At 39.2% G+C, this 22,129-nt stretch overlaps 2 protein-coding genes across 10 annotated transcripts in view; one reads left to right on the top strand and one right to left on the bottom strand.

Annotated features, from left to right (window-relative positions):
• LOC141910208 (uncharacterized) overlaps positions 1 to 3,565 on the bottom strand; it is an 86,978-nt gene extending 83,413 nt beyond the window's left edge. For 7 of the 9 annotated variants that reach the window (XM_074800919.1, XM_074800924.1, XM_074800923.1 and 4 more), the window contains exons 1-2: positions 3,438 to 3,562; positions 97 to 163 (exon numbers count right to left, since the gene is read on the bottom strand). The gene's annotated coding sequence lies outside the window, so the exon portion shown is untranslated. Of the gene's footprint in view, positions 1 to 96; positions 164 to 1,051; positions 1,116 to 3,437 lie in introns of all 9 variants that reach the window. The other 2 variants (XM_074800920.1, XM_074800921.1) reach the window with 2 other exon arrangements.
• A 3,055-nt stretch (positions 3,566 to 6,620) lies between these two features.
• Positions 6,621 to 21,299, top strand: LOC141910164 (transmembrane protein 18-like). Its single transcript, XM_074800887.1, has 5 exons — positions 6,621 to 6,959; positions 17,625 to 17,745; positions 18,504 to 18,558; positions 18,656 to 18,749; positions 19,241 to 21,299. Exons 1-5 carry the CDS (start codon positions 6,903 to 6,905, stop codon positions 19,415 to 19,417), a joined length of 504 nt encoding a protein of 167 aa, XP_074656988.1. The 5' UTR covers positions 6,621 to 6,902; the 3' UTR covers positions 19,418 to 21,299.
• Positions 21,300 to 22,129: the final 830 nt, after the last annotated feature.

Raw genomic sequence — 22,129 nt, 5'->3', positions numbered from 1 at the left:
TTTTGACCAAAATCATGAATGGAATTATTGGATAGAGCAGCTTTTAAGGGGAAAAGGACCCCACAAAAAATGGTAAAACCTTTTATTTTCCATTACCTGTGACCCTTCTTCTGGAATGCATATGAAGGCTCAATTTTGTCTGTTGAGGAACAGAATTTCTAACCTGCAAGAAAACCAATAAGACTAAAATGAGATCGAAAAAACTAGTAGGAAATTTCATGCCATTCATTTGAAAAACATAGGGTTAGCTCAATGATAAAAAATCTACAAGAAAAATGAAAAATATATTCATTTTTCTAGATCCGCTCGTGTCATTCAATGTGTGGGCTTCATGTATCACAACATGGACTCAGAGTGCTCAACAATAATTAGTAGGCCTATATGACTTTGAAGATTGCTAAAAACCTTAATGTTACATTCTTCCAATAGTCATCAAGTAAACACTATAATCCGTGTATACTGTTGATAAATGAAATAATAGAATTTATAATTTTGAAACCACAACGCTTCGGCTGTAGACTAACAGCCATCATCAGGTGGAATGATGGCTGTTAGTCAACAGCCGAAACGTGTGGTTTCAAAATTATAAATCATATCAGTATAGGGCTTAATTTAATTCGAAAGGCGGGATTTCTTCACTTATTCTTCCAGTAATTCAATTCGAAGAGCAGAAATGTTTATGCAAATAAACTATTTTGTTCACTCTCAACCTTGTGAGAATTAAATCTTACTTAATTCACTAAGTGATCGTTAATTCCAGGGTGATTGACACAACTGAAATAAATATAAAGCCCATACCTTCACGCCTATAGCTTTTCGAACTGTTCAACTTCCAAAGTGGATATTTTGTTTAAATAAATGTAGGGCCTAGGCCTACAGCATTTTCTCATTCTGAATTTTACCAATACATAGCCTTTAAAGGCCTCATGAAGGCCTAAAAGAAAATTTATTTCCACAAAAGGTTAGATAAAGAGTACTGAGTCCGATTTTAGAGATCATATAGCCCATTCATCAAAATTTTTATTATGATCTTATTCAATAGTTAACTTACCCACTCATGAAAAAGGTAATTTTTTCGATGTAAAAATCAACCAAGTAATCACACTTGATACAAACTAAAGGAAAATTAACGTAGAAACAGTTACAACAGTTAGAAACAGTTTCCTTAAGTTTGTATCATCTCTGATTACTTGAATTAGTCTTTTTGTCTCTAGATTGTATCTCATAATTTTTGTAGTATATTATTCCTGAAGATGACTATTAGGATAAAGTCGAAACGTAGAATAAACTACTAGCTCAAAGTAACATTTTCTGACTTTTTTGTTATCATTGTGGGATTCTCTCTACATCACTTCAACACGGATAGGCCTATAGTGATTCATCAATCGTGATAGGACGGTCATAGGCCTATTAGAACCAGAAAAGACTGGAAGTTGACCTAAAATATCGTTTTTTAATCCATTCTTTACTGTATTGAAGGATTGCAGTCTTTATTGAAAGGGGTTGAAAACAGAAAAAGTGACTCCATCATGTCTTGAAAGTTAAACAATATAGGGGCCTATGTTTCCATGCCTACCAACTGAAAGTTTTGTAGGCATGGAAACATAGGGCCTATTGTTTAACTTTCAAATCACTGAGTAACTTTTATTTTTCTAACCCCTTTTCAATGAAGACTTGGATAGGCCTATCTTTCAATGTTTTAGGTCAACTGCATGTCCTTCCTAATAAGAGTGCATCAAAACTGACCGAGCTAGGCCACGTGATGATAAGTGCTCTCAAGTCAAGTGGAAATGGACATAGGTCTATCGAAAAATGCTTTTGTCTCTGCAATAGTAATCATTTCGGGGCGGATACTGGGCAGGGTAGATCCAGGGGGGTTCCGATGGTTCTGGAATACGTCAAACTTTGTCTGTGCCCCTTAGAGATGCCCCTAAACGATGGATTTGGCTTAAAAATAACCTCGTTTGGCATTATTTAGCGTAGTTAAGTGCTCCTGAAGTTTGATCTTAAGTGCCCTTTTTTGCTGTGAATTGACGTAGAAAGTGCCCTCCCTTGTCTAACAGTGAATGCCCTCATACAATTCGGAACCCCCTCGAGATCCGCCCCCTGCAGGGACCTGCGACAAGTGCAACCCTTTAAATTTGTTAAGTGCCCTTTTAAAAAAATTCTCGTAAAAATACTGTCCGGCCCACTACAGCCCCCGCAAAATCCGACATCCGGAGCAAGTCTGTGGTATAGCCTATGCCCTAATGAATTTGAATCAATTGCCAAAAAGGGGACATTTTATTGTCAAAAAGGGCACGTTAATTTGCCAAAAATTCAGAAAAGGGCTAAAAAAATAGATTCAAAAATCCTGTTAAGCCGCCCTCAGGGCAGAATGAATTCCAAAAAAGGGTGCATTCAATCATATTACAGAAGTGCTCTAAAGGGCACGACTCAATGACTATCACATATTCTAAAAGGGCATAGGCCTATTTAAATTGCAGAAATACCCAAAGGGCACATTATCAGATTATATTGCCAAGAAGGGCACATTAAATTAGCAAAAATTCAGAAAAGGGCTCCAAAAATAGTTGGCTCAAAAACATGACTCAATAACTATCACATTCTAAAAAGGGCACGTTCAAATTGCAATGTAGGCCTAAATACTGAAAAGTGGTTGGCCTTTGTTATTGCCTAAAATTCAGACAAGGGTATTCTTTTTTGCTATTTTAATGCCTCAGATGCTATAGGCCTAATAGAGGGCTTCTAATTTCAACAAATTTCTGGGGGGAACACCCCAAAAACCCCTTGGTGGGGGGCACATAGGCTCACATCAGAGCATTACATTACCTACAACTCTGATACGAGCCCCTGTGGTGGGTGAGGGGCCTCTTGAATGAGTGCTACCCCTTAAATTTGGGCCTGGATCCGACACCGGTGCGATTCAAGAATAGGGGACTATAGCAATATATATGTAGTGATAGTAATCAATTAAGTGATAATATTAGTAATTGATAATGATGATATATAATGATAGTAATGTATATAGTAATTAATGATGATTAGGGAACTAAACCTAACCCTAACCCTAATCCTAACCCTAATCCTAACCACTAGTCCCCTATTCTTGAATCTTACCCAAATTTTCTTCTTCAATTTGATAATTGTCAGTAGTAGGCCCTAGAGGCCTAACCCTAAAGCCTAGGTTTCTAGCCCCCAAGACTGTAACCCTTGTAATCATATCGTTCTCCAGTAGCAGATTGCGTAAAAAAATGGCCGACCATTCTTCGTACCCACTACACACGCACGCACGCACACACACACACACACAGCAGTTTTTTGTATACTTTTCAATATACTGCTGGAGTGGAGAGCAGCACCAACCCTACCCCGACAAACCAGCCCAACCTACCCGTTAAAACCCGTCAACAGCCCCCGAATCAATTCTCGATTACCTGTAATTAATCCACGAATAATCCCGCCGACGAGATTGGTTTTATATATCCGATAGCGAGCGCAAATCCCACATTAAATCCATTTTTATTCGCTGCCAAAAAGCGCTGATCGACGAGAGAAAACTCGACGCCATTTTATTTACACTAACGTCGACAGTGTCGCCATCTACCCATAAAACACCCAACTACGCGTCTAATTGATTTCTTTTCCGCGTTTTATATTAGCCAGCATATTTTTTCGTGTCCCTCTTTCCCATTTCTTCCTCTTTTTCGCTGTCAGATTCTTTGGGGTCACCAAGAATAAAAGCGAAAGTTAGATGTTATATTTGGAATTCGACCCGAAAAATGTTGAGTCCTTGATCGAAATTTTGGGATTTGTCTCGAGAACATGCAAGTCCTGAGTGAAGTCGACAATACAACCACTAGAAGTGAAACGTTGCAATCTAGATAACCATAATTTTAAATCCATTTCACAATTATTCACACATGATTGCTGGAAAGTCTTCGACTCGATTCGAAAGGGAAAGCAGCTGGGTCAAGCAACCGACGACTTTCCCACGGAGCCCTGGCGGCATGCAGTTGTCTCCACAACAGAGAGACGATCCTGATCCTGCGGTTCGTACCGGGTACTGTGTATCAGACACTAATAAGGTTCTTGTTTGTAAAATCAAAAGCTGTATAGATGGCTGGTCCAGTTTCTCTTTTCAATATTAAGACCTTTTGAACAGAGTAAAATACCGGTAAATGTAGTAAAAACGATGGTTTTCCGGCAAATTGCACAAGTTAATGACCAAGCGAATTATCCCAACACTCAATCCCATTCTTTAATTGGGCTCAATTATGAAACTCAAAGCTAGCAATTCTTTACAAGCATATTCGTATTTTTCTTGAAATAGATTAATAGTTTTCTTGAAATAGATTAATAGTGCAATCATATTGCAGCCGATCGAAAGAATGGTTGAAATCTGAGTAGCAACGCGTTTGATTCGATGAAGACGTCAGACGACATACAAGATATGAGATATAACATACGAGATATGAGATGCAACATACGAGATACGACATATGACATACGAGATACGACTTATTTACAGTACGGGTGTCCGTCCGCTGGCGCCACCGCAGTGTATGTTTTTTCAATATTTACTGCATATAAATCGTTTAACATGGTGACGCGTACAGTCATCGTCAATTATATGAAAACCAACATAGTCAACATTTTATTCACGCCAGAAATAGATTTCTTTTGGATAATGGACACCTGGACCGGACACAACGATATTAGGCCATACTCACGATAGGTAGAACACAATATCCGTGTTGACACGATGAGGAGAGAATCCCACAATGATAATAAAAAGTCCGAAAATGAAACTTCGAGATAGTAGTTTATTTCAACGTTTCGACTATATCCTAATAGTCATCTTCAGGAATAATAGGCCATACTGTGAACACCCTGGACTAGGCGCGCCGCCGGCCGTTCCTCTCCCGCGGGCGACGAAAAGTTTTTCAAATCACAAAACTAAAAAGATATCAAACTGTTCAAGTTCATAATATTATGCTATTTCTTGTCTTCCTTTGGTCTGAAAACGGCCTGGTGTTCAGGAGCCGGGGTTCCGGTTACTCAATGCCTGCAGAAAAATAACTACTGTTCACCGCCCGCCGTAACCGCCTGCTTTTTCTGCATCAGAAATCAAAATTCTAAAAAAAACTCCACAGCCGGAAATCCCGGCCCCCTTGTACCCCTCCTCCGCTGTTTGACACCCCTGCCTGAGTTCTTGAATCCCAAACAACCCGGGAACCCGTACATCGCCCTGGTATCCAGATTAAGAACTCCCGTGCTCTCTCTCAAGGTTTGAAATCCCCAGGTAAATTCCATCCCTATCGAGCTACCGGGGCAGACTGGTGAGTCCACTAGACCAGCCATTGAGAGTCGAGACTGGCCAGTTTTCGCTAACCGTCAGGGCAGTGCGGCACTGTCTTTCTGAAGCCATGAAAATTTGTTCAATTTAGGTACTTGTGTATTCTGAGGGCTTTTTGGCTATCTTTCTTTTCTGACATCTTTCATGAAAAGGGCCAATGGCTGAATCTGAATAACTTTCATAATCGGAGAATCCAATTCAAGATCATTCTTATCAATTGTCATGGCCAGTTTTAAAACTGTTTATTGACAAAAGTACAGGAACCACATAAATAAGTCTTCAGCAAAACACAACAGCTCTTACATATGTAAAGATAAGAGATCCATGGAAATATCAAGTAACATTTCTTTAGACAGGGGAATTAGCGGAACACCGGAACGTTGCTCGTATGGTGCGTTTGCACCCGTCGTAAAAAACGTCGTGATAAACGAAATCAGCTGGACTAGGGCCAGGAGCTGAGAGTGATACAATGGAACTCCATTCTGATATTTAATATGAATAATTCATTCAATATATTTATGTTATCTTAAGTATTTTTAATTTATGTCCATGTTTCAATTCATTCGTTGAAATCATAGTACACTAAACACAGATTCCGCGTGTGTCGGACTTTTTTTAAAACTCTTTGGTCATCGGCATTCGTATACATCTTTCATTCTTCATCGAAAACCCTCGATCGAACGCGAAGTTTAAACCCTTGACTAGGCGCAATTCTTAGTGACCACCAATTTGAAGGGGCCATGGCTAACTCTTTTTGAGGGATTTTTGTACACTCAAAAATGGAATTTGAGGCGTTTTTGGTGGATTTAGGGGCTGTAGCCCGGCGTATTTCTGGAGCCAACTCGAATCACCGGACCATCGGTGTCTCACACTAAGTGGCCGCCAACTGACGTCACAGCGAGAAGCCGGTCCCCGGGAGTGGTTGATCGAATATTTTTAAATGTTTTTCGTTTCAAATGAAACGTTTTTCGCATATTGATATTCATAGTTAATGTATACGCCACTGCCTGCGCACGTGTCGTAGTATACGCAACAACGCCGAGTAGATGTTGAAAAATATACACTGCGGTCGCGCTAGCGGACGGACACCCGTACTGTAAATAAGTCGTATCTCGTATGTCATATGTCGTATCTCGTATGTTGCATCTCATATCTCGTATGTTATATCTCATATCTCGTATGTCGTCTGAGGTCTTCCATAAAGAAGGGTCAATGTTACAAACGATATCAAAGTGTCGCCATCTGTTCACGACACAGATTTTCTAAATTTAATGAAATACTGAATTCGACTGAGCAGATATTTTAGATGAAATATGAATGGCATTATGATTTTCCTGGCTTCGAACCACTCAGATAAAGTCAAAACGTGACTTGATTGTGAACATTCCTTTACTTTAGTTCGCTCCCCAGACACCTGGCGTCACTCTAAACACGGAAGAATTGCCACTGGGAAATCCAACATTTTGAACGCTTATTTCCTGTTTGGTTATCAAATCCCTTTACGTGCGTTGGCATTCCTTTAGGCCTACATTAGCTTCATAAGATGCCTCGCCCTGTCGGTGTTGGAGAAATAACGGGTTTATGGACATTTTTGAAATCTGTAAGTAGGTTGAAATTTAATTTTCAATTGGCCTAATTCCCTCTGCCACGACTCCCGGTCTCGCCGTCTCCCTCCTGTCCACAGGCACAGGGACCTGACGAAAAATATTTTTGACCCCAGTATCCTATAGGCCTAGGTACTATGTATAAAAAAACAAGGGAGACAACTCTCCGTCAGATCGGTCGATAGGTATGTCACTTCAACACAACAGTTCGTAACTTCGTTATTGATAATCCAATCCGCTTCAAGTAAGATTATTCTGAAAGATAACGAATTTCTGCGTTAGACTGGGTGGTTTGAGAAAGATTTGAGTGCCTTTGAGATTGTTAAATCGTTCGATTAAGCTGAAAAAATCGGCAAAATCCGTCTGTACCGCACCAGCCTGGAACGGAAGTAAATATGACCATGATTTTTGAAAACAAACGGTGTCGATCAGAAATTCTGAACCAATTTTTACATTATGGACGTTACGACGTCAGATGAAAACCATCGATGACTGCAAGGCACGCTCAAATTTAGTAGGCCTATGTGCCTGGCTTTATTTATGGGCCAAATGTCTTTCTAGAATCTCAATTAAAAGGAAAAGATGTCAGACACTTGGAAAATTAAACATTTCCCCCCCAAAAAGACATGTTTCATCACATTATTTACGGTGTTTTAACTTAAATTTTAACTACATTTGTAATTGTATTCGTTACGCGTCTGAAATACTGGAGTAACTGGAGTGGGTCTAGAGAACCAAGAACTGTTGGTGCTATTTCAGGAGCTGATGCCCTTGATGTAAAACCTGGAAACCGGTGATGAGTCGACTTAAAGCACTTACACACGTTTGTGATACCTGAACAAATGCGACTAAATTTCTGACAGTAAAGCTCTCCTTTTTCAGGGCAAACAATTTGGTGGAATGACATATTTCCCCGGATGGGTTAAAGAAGAACCTTATTAAGTAGGCCTAGTCAGTAACCTGCCTGTGGTTTAGTTTCACGATCGGATATTTTCACAAACCACAGTCAGGAATGGGAAGGTCATTTTTCAATGAAATCATCGTGAGTCAATTTTACTCACGAGTAATTTGCCTGGCATTTTCTGGTCTTTTGAGATATCCTACGATATCTCAAAGGTATTCTACGATCCTTGCAAGTGCTGTCTAAACTTAAGCGTCTAAACTACAACAGATAGCTTTAAGGATTTCTTCTGGATTCTTTTCATTGATAACTTTCAGTTTATAGAGCTTTTCTGTCATCAGCTGGATGTTCTCGTGAGTGTGGCATTTGCAGGTATCATGTCCCTTGCAGTGGGTTTCAAAACCCAGAATGGTTTTTGGTTACAAAAGAATGAGTAGGATACTCTGATGTCTGGATTCTTGTAACTGAATTTGAAATTGAGATTAAGAATTGATTCCGACAGCCTTTTCTGTTCTTAAACTTTCAACTTAGCTACAAAGTCTTTCTTTCCGGAACACATTCTACTATTATCATCACAAATGAAGAACTCTTTAATCGCTTGCAGTGTAGTATCTGAATGACGATCTCGTCGCATTTTCCTCTCCATCGCTATGTTTTTGCAGATTTTTGAAAATCCGAGTCAATACTTTTGAAGGCAAGACCTTTCAAATAATTTCCTGACGAGACGTTTTTCGCGATGAGTTTTCAGGTTTCGGTATTTTTCACGGATTGTTTTCTCCATACGTAATGAAAACAAAATACGTCTGTGGATTTCTTTGTTTTTTCCACTGTTGATTATCTTTTTAGACTTGGCTGGCGTGTCGCATTTTCCTGCAGATTTTGTTTTAGAAGGTTCTCGTTCATATCGTTTCTGTACACGCTTTAAGTTACGGTTAGCATTCGTTATTATCTGCCCCAGAACATCGATAGTTTGGTACCCTTTAGACCGATCTCTTTTGACCTTTTTGCGTCAACGTTTACTGTTTGAACTACAAACCGTATTTTGATCGTAATTGGGGCTTGTTGGCGGCGTTGCAATTTGTGCAATCGCATCAAAACGTTTCTTCCGATCGCTCTGCTGTTTATTCATTTACGACACTGGATTCTTTGCTCTCTAGGATTCTTGTCACCAATAAGTTTCCACGAACCGATTTTGCACTTGTCGTGCATACCGTTCTCTTTCTTGCTGTAAATACCTCTCATAGGCTACAGGGTCTGATTTTGATTTGTCCCGTTTACGTTGTTGGCGCTCTTTGTTGGTGAGTGGATGAGCTTCTTTCGGTGGCATTATCTTCGTGGGTTGATGGATAATCAGCAAAGCCTGAAAATACAACTACCGGGTATGCTCTTTAGTTATGATTTTGAGATACATAATCAGTACCGTCACGAATGCTCAGTCGCGTAAGCATAAGTTACGAATGAAATTATATAATTTATTGATTTTCTATTAAGTGAAAGGACCAGAAAAGCCGGAACTTTGCTGGTTTAGAGTGCATCACTCAATCACGCTAATAATGTGAAATCTTTGCAATATTATCGATTTCATCACAATCTCTACGTGTTGGTACTGAGCTAGAATAAGCATACGGTAGGCCTAGGTCATGTTCAAACATAATCATAAAAAATGTGGTATGTACCTGTTTAACCTCGGTGCTCTCCTTGTGCAGTCAACCAGCAAGGACAAGCGACCTTCTGTCACGTGACGGACTCTGGCGATTGCATCATATTTGAATTTCGTGCAAAATCAAAATCCGTTATTCGTTACGGTACTGAGCAAAAAATAGCGACATAGCGAAATGCCGCAATATCATTTTATTAATACAAATATATAAGGATTCAATTGCTGTGAATGGAAGGAGAGGCATCGGGGACCATACCCAGACAAATCTTTCGCTAATTCGACATTACAGTTTCAATACATGGACATTTGAAAACATCTATCGAACAATGCGACAGACTATTTTTGCTAAACAGTTAATTTCGGACCCGCAGGATTTTTTTGTTGATCTTAGATTCCAATCTTGCACCAGGTAAAATTAATTATATTCAACTATTTCTACAATTTAGGCCTAAACCACTTTGAGAGATTTTCCTTGCCGAATTCAGTGAATATTATCATTTAATACAAAGCGACAGCATTGTCCAGATTATCGGAGAACTCTTCACAGGCACTCGCCGATGGGCTTGGGATAGTTTCTGGGGTTATTGATAGTGTATTTGTGTGGTTATTCTGCAATATATCATAGAAAAACGTCTTGCAACTGATACGTTTAAAAAGATAATGGCCGCTGGCTCCACACACGGCGACCTCACAAAAACTAACAAACTTTTTCAATCGAAAATCAAAACTTTTATTTTATATGATACTGACTTGTGATATCCTACTATCACATGTGACACTATTAACAGTAGATATATATGGGAGGAAATCTTGACAGGAAATTGTTCATTTTGCATCCATATTTTTGGTTTACCTTTGTCAGCGATATGATGTTGGCATTGAGCCAATTCATGTAAAATCGCGGTATGTTTTTTTGAGCATTTGTTTCATTGGTTCTCGGCTTAAACGACGTATAATCGACAGAGATGCTAGTTTTCCGGAAATATCCGGAATTCCGAATTTAGGATCGCCGATGTCAATTCCGGAAATTGGGTGAGAATTCCTCGTGGCGACCAGTAATGGCACGGACCGTAAAAGCGTTCGTTTGCTTGTACTCGTCGTGGCTTCTGTGTTATTTTATCTTGGTCTCTGTTTCCGAGGACGTTCTGCTACAATGTATATATGTGTGCTTGTTGTGGTATTTGTGCGTGCGTAGGTGGCGGAGCGCCACTGTTGTGACGCCATTTCCAATTAAAAGTCAATTATCTTTACGCGTCGTTGTACATCGTCCCGCTGACGGCCAACAATGTGAAGATGCACGTGGTAATAATTAAGATGATATCTAATAAATATCATCTTAATTATTACCACGTGCGTGCTATGTCCTGAGGCACGCAGCTTTGTAACTTTCTAACAGCCTGCAGCTGTCAAGCGGGACGGTCTGCAAAATGAGCCTGCACGGAAAGATTGTCAGTCGGGAGTCGGCCGATATAAAGGCAATTGACAGCGGTATAAAAAATAAATTTAACTGGCACTGGATAGAGTGTAAGTAACGGGGACTACTTATCGAACTACATTCGTAAGTTAGACTTAGGTGGTGTGGCGTACTGCGTCGTTTGTAAAGACCAGGTCAAATACGGTAGCGGCGGGAAAAAAGATATTCTTCGTCACCCGGATAGCGCGCGGCATAAGCAGCGAGGGATGTGGGAACGAATGCCTGCCGTCGTATTTTCAGATACCCAGATCGCTCTTGAACGCATTCCGGCGCTACTAAAATAATTATGGGAAAGCTATAGAATGGCGTACGTTTCATGGACTAGGTGCCGTATACGTGCCGATTTCAAATGCTCATTGCTGGTGAGGATGTAATTATTTCACTCATCTGCCATAGGTATTGTTTCATTTTAATACCCGGTGATTGTTTTGATTGACATTGAGGTGTTAGTGAATATTCACTTACACTAGGCCTCCACATGCACACGGAGTGCTACACCACACATACACAAGCTCGTACAGTACACTACGGTGATACTGTAACGCGTGAACGTTTGACTTGAAAATAGGCCGAATAATCGTAGCAGAAGATGAGCGCTGTGTTTTCTGTTCGATAGAATTTGTAATAAATTGTTATTTCTTGTGACCTGAAAATACTAAGCAGCAAACTAAAAGGTCTGTTGAGGTCTGAGTATTGTAGTGGTAAATTCCAGGATTTAAAACGATCTAATAGCCGATTTCTTCTGTACCGGTATTTCAGCTTCCGTGGCCAACATTGGAAGAGGTTTCCAAGACCCAATATTCAGCCACCCTCTGATATGTGACATCATATGAATTTTAGGCCATTCCAAAATAATGGTCTGTTTGTCGTAACCCGACCAACCCGACTTCAGCATCCTCGCTTGCCAGGGGTCCGGTATCACTCCCGAACTCGCTTCCACCAGCCCCCTGGCCTCTTGAAGCGTGATTTCATTACTGGCGCTGTTGCGCATGACGTCATATATCGATTTGCGAAATACTTCCTGGTTCAGTAAAACGTTCGCTGATTGGTCAATTTAACGGGAAACCCAACAGAAGTCTACTGACGGTTTGCGCTGTGATTGGTACGACCGGATTCTGGTCGGCTAGTAACGACTCCAACAACTCGTGAGGTCAAGGGGTTCGGGGAACAGCTTTAGCGTAGTGGGTTCGAATCCCTTGACGGGTGAAGATGGACTTCAGAGGTACTGAGTGAAAACTTTTTTCTGGGATTCATTGAAATAAATTTTATTTTTGATAAAAACGGCCGACCGACTATGAGCTACGTACGTTTGAATTCTAGTGTGCATCGTGTGAAAACATGCCTTGACATGTGGCCTAGTTTAAGTTTCCAAGAAACTGGCAGTGTTCCAATAAGCTGTCATTCATTCTAATAGTGACTGTATTAAAGCTGGTAATGTAAAAGCGCGCACATATTCAATGTACTGTTTCAATTTTAACACAGAGATGACGCTCTGGACAAAGTTATGATTTTAGAAATATAGCTGCAAAGCAGCGATAACGGGTTTTCTGCTGTCTTAGAATCCTGTTCAACGGTGGATTTCGACAAAGCATTTTATAAGGCACAACATCAGCCATTACTACACAGGCTATTAGGAAACAGTATCAATGATAGGTCGCCCAAATGGCTCAGCAGTTATCTCTGAATGAAAACTTGTAGCTGAAATCAACGGAACGCCTCATCTTGGAATAAGTCGGTCTAACTAGTGGAGTCACGCAAGGAAGTATCCTAAGTCGTCTTCTGTTTAATGTCCTGACAAATGACATACACAGTGATCCAAAATATACCAGACCGAGTAAATTTCCAAAATGACCTTAACACACTGTTCGACCAAAAAACTTAATGTTCCGACAAGAAAATCTTGTTCGAATGAAAATGATTCTGCTTGATCGGACAATACGCTTTTTGTTTGAACCAAAACTTTTCTTCATCTGACAAAAAAATGTGTTCGAATAAAAAGCTATGTTATTGTTGAAATGAAAAACTTTTTGTCCCGGCAAAAAAATTAGGTTGAGCGAAAAAATTTTTTTGAACGAATGTTTGAATGAAAATAATTCTGTTCGATTGAACGAAATACTTAATACTTTTGGTTCGGAGAAAAAACTTTTTACAATATACTTGTTCGAACGAAAAACTTAATGTTCTGACAAGAAAGTTCTGTTCAAATTAAAACGATTCTGTTCGATCGAATGATTGTTCGAATGAAAAACCTATCGTTTCGACAAAAAAAGTTTGTTCAACTTTGTTCTGACGATTTTTTCAAATTGGTTCAATCGAACAGAATATTATTGGTTCGAATGAAATAAATTTTGTTTTGACGAAAGAATTTTCAAGCGAAAGGTCTTTTGAACGAAAAAAAGATATTTCTAGGGCTCCGCAGTTACTTAAAGCAGGACGTAGGTCGGCCTTTTGACACGATGCGATCCTGGCGTTGCATCGCAAGTTTCAGTGCAAGTCGATTGCGATACAATTGTCAGCAACTGTGTGCGACTTGTTTCTGCCAGTGGCAAGAGTGCGTAGGTCGGTTGTGACAGTCATGTAGCGTCCCAGAGAGTAGAACACGTGCGACTCCTTGTGACTGGCGTTGCTGACTGTCGCAACCCGTCGCAAGGGAGTGTAGGTCGATGAGTCGTTGCGACACAATCGTCGATGGCGGTCGTAGTGAATGGCGTCGCAGTGAGTCACAAGCCGTCGCAAGGCCGACCTACGCCCGGCTTAAGTCATTAGTAATTAATGAAATACCAGTTTCATTTATGATGAAAAAACTCAAATGAAATGTCTGGCTTATAAAGCTGTCTGCTCAGACGAAATTTTCAAAAAAATCTTCATTTTTGGCAATAAAATTGATAATTGTGATTGATCGTTGCAAGTCAGAACCAGTTAATCACTAATTAACATGCATTTTAATAAATCTGATTCCTCCTTTACAGTGAACTTAGCATTAACCTAATAGAGGCTACTAGCCTATGTAGGCCTATGTATATGCGTAGGCCTAACATCTGGACAGATTGGTCGTACGCCTATTGAATAACAACCCTCCTAAATATCGTAAATTTTGTTTTGAAGTTCAATCCAATGAGTCCGTTAATAAACGCAACAATTATACTGTGTTTGTTTGAGACAGTAAAGGTCAGTACCGGTAGGCCTAAAGCCTTAAGGTCGCGTGAAACTCGATAAACACTTCAAGCGACACAGCGAACGATCTCCTTTCCCCCACAGCGAACGATTACTCCGAATGTCAAGTGTGAGTCCAGCATACGGATAGGAATGTGTTATATACTGGTATTTAGTAAATACCTTGTGCATTTGACAATGATCGGTATGTACTGTAGGAAATATAGAGTATTGATGGTATTGATATAGAGGTTGAAGCCCGCGGCCGAATTAAGTAATATATTCTTTTATTTTGATACCTCATCGACACAACAGCTTTTCTCCGCTATATCTCTTCGGCGTGTTTAGTTTAGGCCTACGACTCCCCGGTACACTAAAGATTTATCTTAGTAAATACACAGTTAATTTGGTAAAGAAAAATAGGTATTGTTTAACTAACTCCTTGGAACCCGCAGCCAAATCACTGGTAGTAATGAATTAATTTGTACTCGATTTGATTCTCATGATGAGGAGAAACTCGCAGCTGATCCCCGGAACGACGATGTAGTGACACACGTCGATTCGTCGATGTTTACGGCTCGACAGTGCTTTTAAATCTAAAGTAGTAAATTTCCTGTGTATCGGTAATATGATTTGATGAGGAAAATGGGCTATTGTTGAAATTACTGTTTGAAGACCCCGGCTGAATGTGAAGTTTGCGGCAATAAATTTGTTTATTTATACTTGAATTGATAATCGTAGTGACAATCGGCCTGCGGGTTGATTTCGGGATGACGACTCAAAAAACATGTCGCCCCATTGAATGGGGCTAAATTTTCGATGTTTTTCGATGTTCGGTGCTTTTGTAACGATGATTCGTGAAAAAACACGCGATGTATTTGTAGATCTCAGTGAGCTGAATGATATCATACGGATCGTATCGACAAAAGCGGCAAGGTAACAAAGCCTTAGTTCTTTTAGTGAAAATAGTGTGACATAAAATGATAATAAGAAACATGCGAATCTCAATAGGGTTTTCTGTGATGTAACAGAAAACCCTAATAATTCTTGAAATCTACGCTGACAAATTTCCCGTGCACAACGTAGATGATTTTTTTTTGCGATATTGTTTCCATGTAAAAAAGCCCAAAGGTGAAAAATTTGTTTTTAGCTCTAGCTTTCAAGGTAAACCACACTTTGCCCATGGGCAATTTATTTACTTCTGTTGACATTGGAGGCGTTTTCCTCATTCGATCTTTTCAATGAAAAGTTTTAAAGATCTAATTAATTTCTAACTGGAAAGAAACTTTTTAATAGGATGACGGAGAATAGAAATTTAAACTCGGAACTCAGGGTGAAGACGAGTTAGGTTGGTTGGTAAGCCTTACACACTGTAGTGCTTTTCAAACACGTTTGCAAGTCAGGTCAAAACGAAGTGCCACTATTAGACAAAGAATTGAGAGTCGACATACAATGCAAGTTTAATCCATTACAGAGATGTAATGCAAAACGGAGCAGTTAGCATCCCTGCAAGTTTGAAAACTAGGCTCGAACTATGTAAGCTCGATCAACAAAATCCTCGTCGGTATAGATTGATATTGCCTTAGATACGATTAGAGGGGTTGAGGAACGAAGGTATCATTTTTGCATGTTTAATCCATATACTATCGAGTTATACTTACCATCACCACCGTATACAGTCTGCTGTCTGCACAATCACCAAGAACCCATGACATAGTCCAATGACCATGCAGTCCATGGGGTACAAGCTTCACATCCATGTGTTAACACAGGTGTTTTGAAGCCGTTCACAGACTGAACCAATGGTCAACTGCTAGCTGTACCCTAAGGGCCTGGAGCTAGTCTAACGATCGTCCAAGTGGAACAGAATAAATATTTACCAGCAGTCTCATTAGAATTCATAAATAATATCTTAGAAAGATCTATTATGGGAATCTTTGACTTGACAAATGTTTGATAGATCCAGGAGAATGATACAAAACAACTACGATGAGGGTGAAGGCCGGTTACTGATGAGTAGTTACCTAATCGTTGGTGGTTAAAGCTTTTATAATCGGATGGGATATTTGTGAAAATATCCGAACGTGAAACCAAACCGGCCACAGTTGAGGTTAAAACTACTTACTGACGAAATTAAGTTTACCGACTTAAAGGTTTTTAATGGTTTCACAATAGGATAATTTTATAGTGAAAGTCGTGAATAATATTTCTGCTAATTCAAGACCTTTTTGACAAAATGAGCTTGTGGATTGTAGCCTACGAGCAAACCCGCTCCGTAACACGCGTTACACATACACAGTGAATGCCGCGTGTATAAGGCAATATTGCCGACGGGACTGTAACTAGTGTTATCGACGCGCGTTGTCATCACTGTGCCGCAAGCTAAATACACATAATCGGGCTCTAAAAACGGATCGCTGACGTGAATGTCTACAAGAATCAATGATGGATAATCATTTTACTTAGTAATAGTAACAAAGTTTTCAGCGTTGCTCGACGTACTGCGATCTGTAAAAACTATATTGTGCATGTACTAAAAGAGCGCACGTGAACAATGAGTATCGATTCAACACAGCAGCTAATGTTGAATCGATGTAGCACGTGTATTTTAGCCCATATCACCAATGTAAACATTCAATTAATCCGCTGACACACACACCAAGAAAATACGGAACTTTCGGGCAATAAACGACAAAATAAATTTCCCGATATCTATATACGGCAATAAAGAACTAAATCAGAGAATAGGCCTATGTAAAGGGCTATTTCAAAAATGTATGCGTGGCACTATTTTAAGCGCGGGTTTACTTCTTGACTGGGGCGCGCTACTTTAGAGTTTCAGTTTTTTTATTTCGGCAATATCTAGTTAACCAAGTAACAAAAATTCACCATATACGAACTCAACCTTCTATGTTTCATATTTAAGCGACTGTGAAAGTTTCAGACGCATACGTGGCGTTAAACGGACGTAATCGTTCGATGTGAGTGATGGATTTCACGATAACAATAGTGATTCAACAATTCAACAATTTTCAGGACGACGGTACTTAGGACACGTTGTCCTAAAAATTATTGAAGTTTCGCTGATTATCGTTCTTCAACCATTTATCACATGCGAAAACCGAATACGATACGCATCGTAGTGTTTTAATTCAAAGAGTCGACTGCAATTGGCGCTATTGTACGGTAGGGTCGAGATGGGAATGGGTCGAGACAGTAACGAGTCGAGAGGGGAACGTGGATAGCTCATATGCAACTCGTATGAACATGACAAATCTGAGCACTCAGGGACCAAAATTTCAGGGGGCCAAAAGGACATGATTTTGGTGGCCCAACTCATCAAAGAGTTAACTTGAAGAATTCACATTCTCTGAAACTTATCCTGTATGTCATTCTTAATTTGGCTTATATTCAAATGGCACCCAGAGGCAGAAAATATGGCTAAAAGTTGTTGTACTTCATAATTTTTTTAGATTGATTGGCTGGAGGAGCGATGGTTGCAGGGTCTTGTATTGTTTCATATACTGTGCTCAGTGACGCTGATTTTAGGACGAAACTATACGTTAATTCAAATCATTATTTTTGTTGTTTTACGTAAGTTTGAAACCCAAATCCGCATTTTTCGAAAAGAATGGCAAATTAAATGAAAAATCTTGCAATTTGACATCAGTTATTCCTACGAGGAAGTGGATATTATGCCACTATGGCATTATTTTTGAAAACACTATATGATACCTATATGGCTTACAAATTTCAAGATTCAAACATAAAAGAGAATAAGTGATAAAGTCGTGATTTGTTTATTAGTGTAACACTCTACAACTAGACCATCGGGTCTAGCGCTGCCCGAACTCAGGAAATTCTAACTTACTAATAGCCTAAATGCTGAAGAGATGATTTGAAAATTCTGAAAAATTTCACTCCAGTGCACTGTACGCTATATCAAGCATACCGCTATATTGAGTCTTCCCCATAGTGCAGTGTATCACTAGTTACTAATATTTCACAATGTTTAGCAGGTGCTGCAATCTTTCAATAGAAAAAACCAGACTTACATAGTTAATGCAAGAGTCATGATGAGAATGCAATATTGTAAAAGGGTACATATCTGACAATATCTCTCCTCTCCAACGGCCGAGGGGTAATTATCAATTAGCCTGTATCAATACATTGTACTGCAGTGCACTAGAAAAGTTCATCACTGATTGTTCACCGCACTAAGAGGGTTAATGTTTTTCATTTGGACCCAATATGTATTGGCCGAAGAGTATCACTAAATAATACCAAATTGGCGAAATATCCACTCCCTTCTACAATGAACTCTAGTTTTTGTTTCTCTTTATCTATTACAGTTCTGTTGGTTTTTCTCTCAGAAAATATCAATGAATGGGCCGCCCATAATTACAAGTTAGTCTCAGATTTCTGTGATCCTTTTATACTCGAGGATACTTCTAAATACTTCTGAACCTAGAAATTGTAATATTGTCAAATCTTATGATTTCAGGTCATTCTCAAGTCAACAATATTTTGATAGCGATGGACTTTTCATATCAGTAGTGTTTTCATTGCCTGCTTTGTTGAATTGCTTTTTTATTGTGGTAAGTCCTGAAAAGATGGCTGCCATTGTACAACCCCCATCATCAAATTTCCATGATTGAAATATCCCTATAGAAACTTCCAGTGAAGATGACTCGTTCATAAATCCCCCTTTGACATCATACAATTGTTGTATACACCAGTCTAGAAAATATGGCTGCCTCCATAATCCCTCCATGACGTCATCAAATTTCCGTGATATAGGCCTGATGTCTCTATAGACACCTCCAGAAAAGAAGGCTGCCTCATAAATCCCCTATGACATCAACAAACCATTGTTTGAGACCCTTCTAGGAAAGATGGTTGCCTCCATAAATCCCCCATGATATCAAATTGTTAAGGAAAGATCGCTGCGCTATAAAACCATATGAGGTAATCAAATAACCTAAAGAAACTTCCAGAAAAGATTATTCCTTCATGAATCCTCTTATTACATCAACAAAATTGTAGTTTTTAGATCAAATTTTGATTGTTGTTGTTGTCGTTGTTGTAGATGTTTTGGTTCATAGACACTGGGAAAATGATGGTGAAAGTGAAACGCGCTAAAGTGCGGCAAACGCACCGGTCATCTGCCGGTGATTCTAAACAACAGACATCCGATCAATCTAATCAACATAGCTCGAAATCAAATGAAGATTCGTTAACGACGAATAATAAAAAAGACAACTAATCCCAAATAAGAACTTATGAATTGAATTGTTGAGATTTTATATGAACATTGCTGAGTCACAGGGTCAAAACTTAATAGAGTTACAGTTTACAGGAGTGGATCCACAAATCGAATTGAAGTTATTTTGGAAACTACAGTTAAACCTGCTTAATCTGGATCAGTTTAAACTGGATGTCAATCTTATACAGATATTATGTACAGGTCACCTAAAATGTATGTAGTACATTAAGTATGTGATGTTTAATCAGGATTCTGATGAACAGGATGAATTTCATCGGTCCAAAATAATCCTAATTAAGCTGCGTTGAAGTAGTTCATTCAAAATGTTTAAGACTCGATAACTTTAGAACCGAGTCCTGAGTGTCAAGGTTGATTAAGTTTATAATATACATTTTGACTTGTTAAAATAGGCCTGGGCTAAGCTCACTTTGGCCATGTATCCAGCTGGTGACCCAAAATTTGAACCTTAAGGCTAGTCTAAAAGTTGTTAGGTTTGCTAAAGAACTACATAGGCTTTAGACTGGTCTTAAATCTGAGCCATGACTGGGCAACTGGCCCCTGGTCTAAAGCTTTAACTCTACTGACCTTTCAAGTGTGGAGTTGGGATCAAGGTCTAGATTTACAATCGTTTGAATTTGCCTTTACAAATTTAAAGACTTATGCAGCTGATATAGGGGCATAATTAAAAGCTGGTGAATCGAAGCATTTAAAATGAGAAATAATACTTATGGATGAGCCTCATGGGCATACCCAAGATTTTAATATCTGTTAAGATGGTCAAATCTAGTGGATTTGATCCTCTTAAAGAGAAATTTGATAACATGTGTTTGTACCCCAAAAAGAGGAACACCCATGAGCCTAATCCATATAAGCCCAATTAAGATTTCTCTATAAACTCGATGACCTTTCGATGACCTTTGTGATAATTGATACCGTATAAAAAAACATTCCATTTTCTGAGGATTGTCTTCCTGTGCTCCTGCATTTCGTTAGCAAACTTTTCAAGTTATGTTTCTGTAAATAATGTATTATCATGGGTTAGTGAACTACAGCGGAACCTCATGATAACGAACTGCACAGGACCAGGAAATTTGTTTATTATAACCTGTAGTTCTATACACATGTACAGTGAAACCTTGTAACTATGAACTTCAGGGCACCAGAACATCTGTAAGTTATAACTGATAGTTCTATACACAGAACCTTTTTACAACAAACTTCTGTTGGTTGTAGATGCTACTGCATGATGTAGTTTGTTATATCAAGTATGAATCTTACATGGGTGGAAATTCTAGGTTTGTAAAAACTGATTAATCTTTATACCTGAGGTCGTTATAATGAGGTTCTACTTTATGATGCAAGTTTCACAAATTAAATTGTAGAACAATCTTAGATAGTTTGCATTTTTTTCAAATTAAGTACAGTTTACCTCCAATATACCGCCTCAGGCCAGGTTTTTTTCTGAGAACAGAATAACTGAATTTGAATTAGATACAGTTGCTACTACTGCCAATGAAAGAATCCGGAAAATGTTTTTGAAACAACAAAGCGTGAAGCCATGAGAGGGATTTTGGGTCCTTCCCCAAGATTTTCTTACTTGAACCCATATCAGACCTCCGAGGCATGCCTACAATCATGGCGCTGAAAATGAATTTCCTCGATATCCAGAAAATCCAGACTCCCAAATCAGCAATTAAAAAAATCTTAAATCAGCCATCATCGGGGCTTTACTATAGCTTCACGTTTCTGTGTGGGGACATCCAGGTTTCAAAGATAATTGTAGGGGTACTTAAAAACATTTCAACCATGTACAGAATGAACTCGTGAATGTTTTCATCATTGATTGCATCTATTTGGATCTTCATTTAATAAAAACATCTTTTCTACACATAAAGCACCAGTTGTTGATGATGTATTTTCTTCATAATATTTTTTTTACTCAAGAGTGACATCCGAGAGGGAACAAAATGATGAAATATGAAACCAAATGCTGAAGTGCGAAACGAAAAACTGTGCAACGAAATGCTAAACTACGAAACGATGACCATTCTTTCCTGCTAAAGTATAAAATGAAATAAGAAAAAGGAAATTGTAATTTTTTTAACTACAGCAGCGGACTCGTGGAGCTGGCTTAAACATACGCAGTCGGTCTATTGTGGCAGGGTTCCGCCATGGCTGAGTTTAGCGATATCATCGAAACCTGCCAGAGGAGAATGATCTGCACATGCTCATATACAACTCGAAGGGACCGATTGATAGATTACGGGCTGGAGAATGCAGTCCTGCAATGTTTAGGCTAAAAAATGATACCTTGTTTCTCCACTGCTGAGCTTGAATATTGACCCGGCCGGTCGCCTATCTGCCCTGTACATTACTTTGTGTAAACCATGATCGGGCATACAATATCAGACCCGGCAGCTATAAGGCGCGTTCTCAAGACAAATTAGACCAGTCTAAAATTTGGTCTGGTCCTATTTAGACCGGACCAAGCATTCACACAGGCAAAAATACCATTCCAAATTAGACCGGTCAAATTTTGGACCGGTCTAAATCTGTGTGTGGACAGAAACTGGTACCAGGTCTGGTCAAAATCTCTGTGGTAGATGTCGCGACCTCAGCGGTAGAGTATGAGTCCAGTTTATTAAGTTTTAAATGCTTTAACTACCGTTTATGTAATTATTTTTAAGTACTGTTTTTCCTCCCTATACTATG

The sequence above is a fragment of the Tubulanus polymorphus genome, chromosome 8 (genome assembly GCF_964204645.1).
Source record: "Tubulanus polymorphus chromosome 8, tnTubPoly1.2, whole genome shotgun sequence".
Classification (NCBI taxonomy): Eukaryota; Metazoa; Nemertea; class Palaeonemertea; order Tubulaniformes; family Tubulanidae; genus Tubulanus; species Tubulanus polymorphus.
The sequence above is the reverse complement of the archived record's forward strand: the minus strand, read 5'-3'. Positions and strand labels throughout refer to the sequence as shown.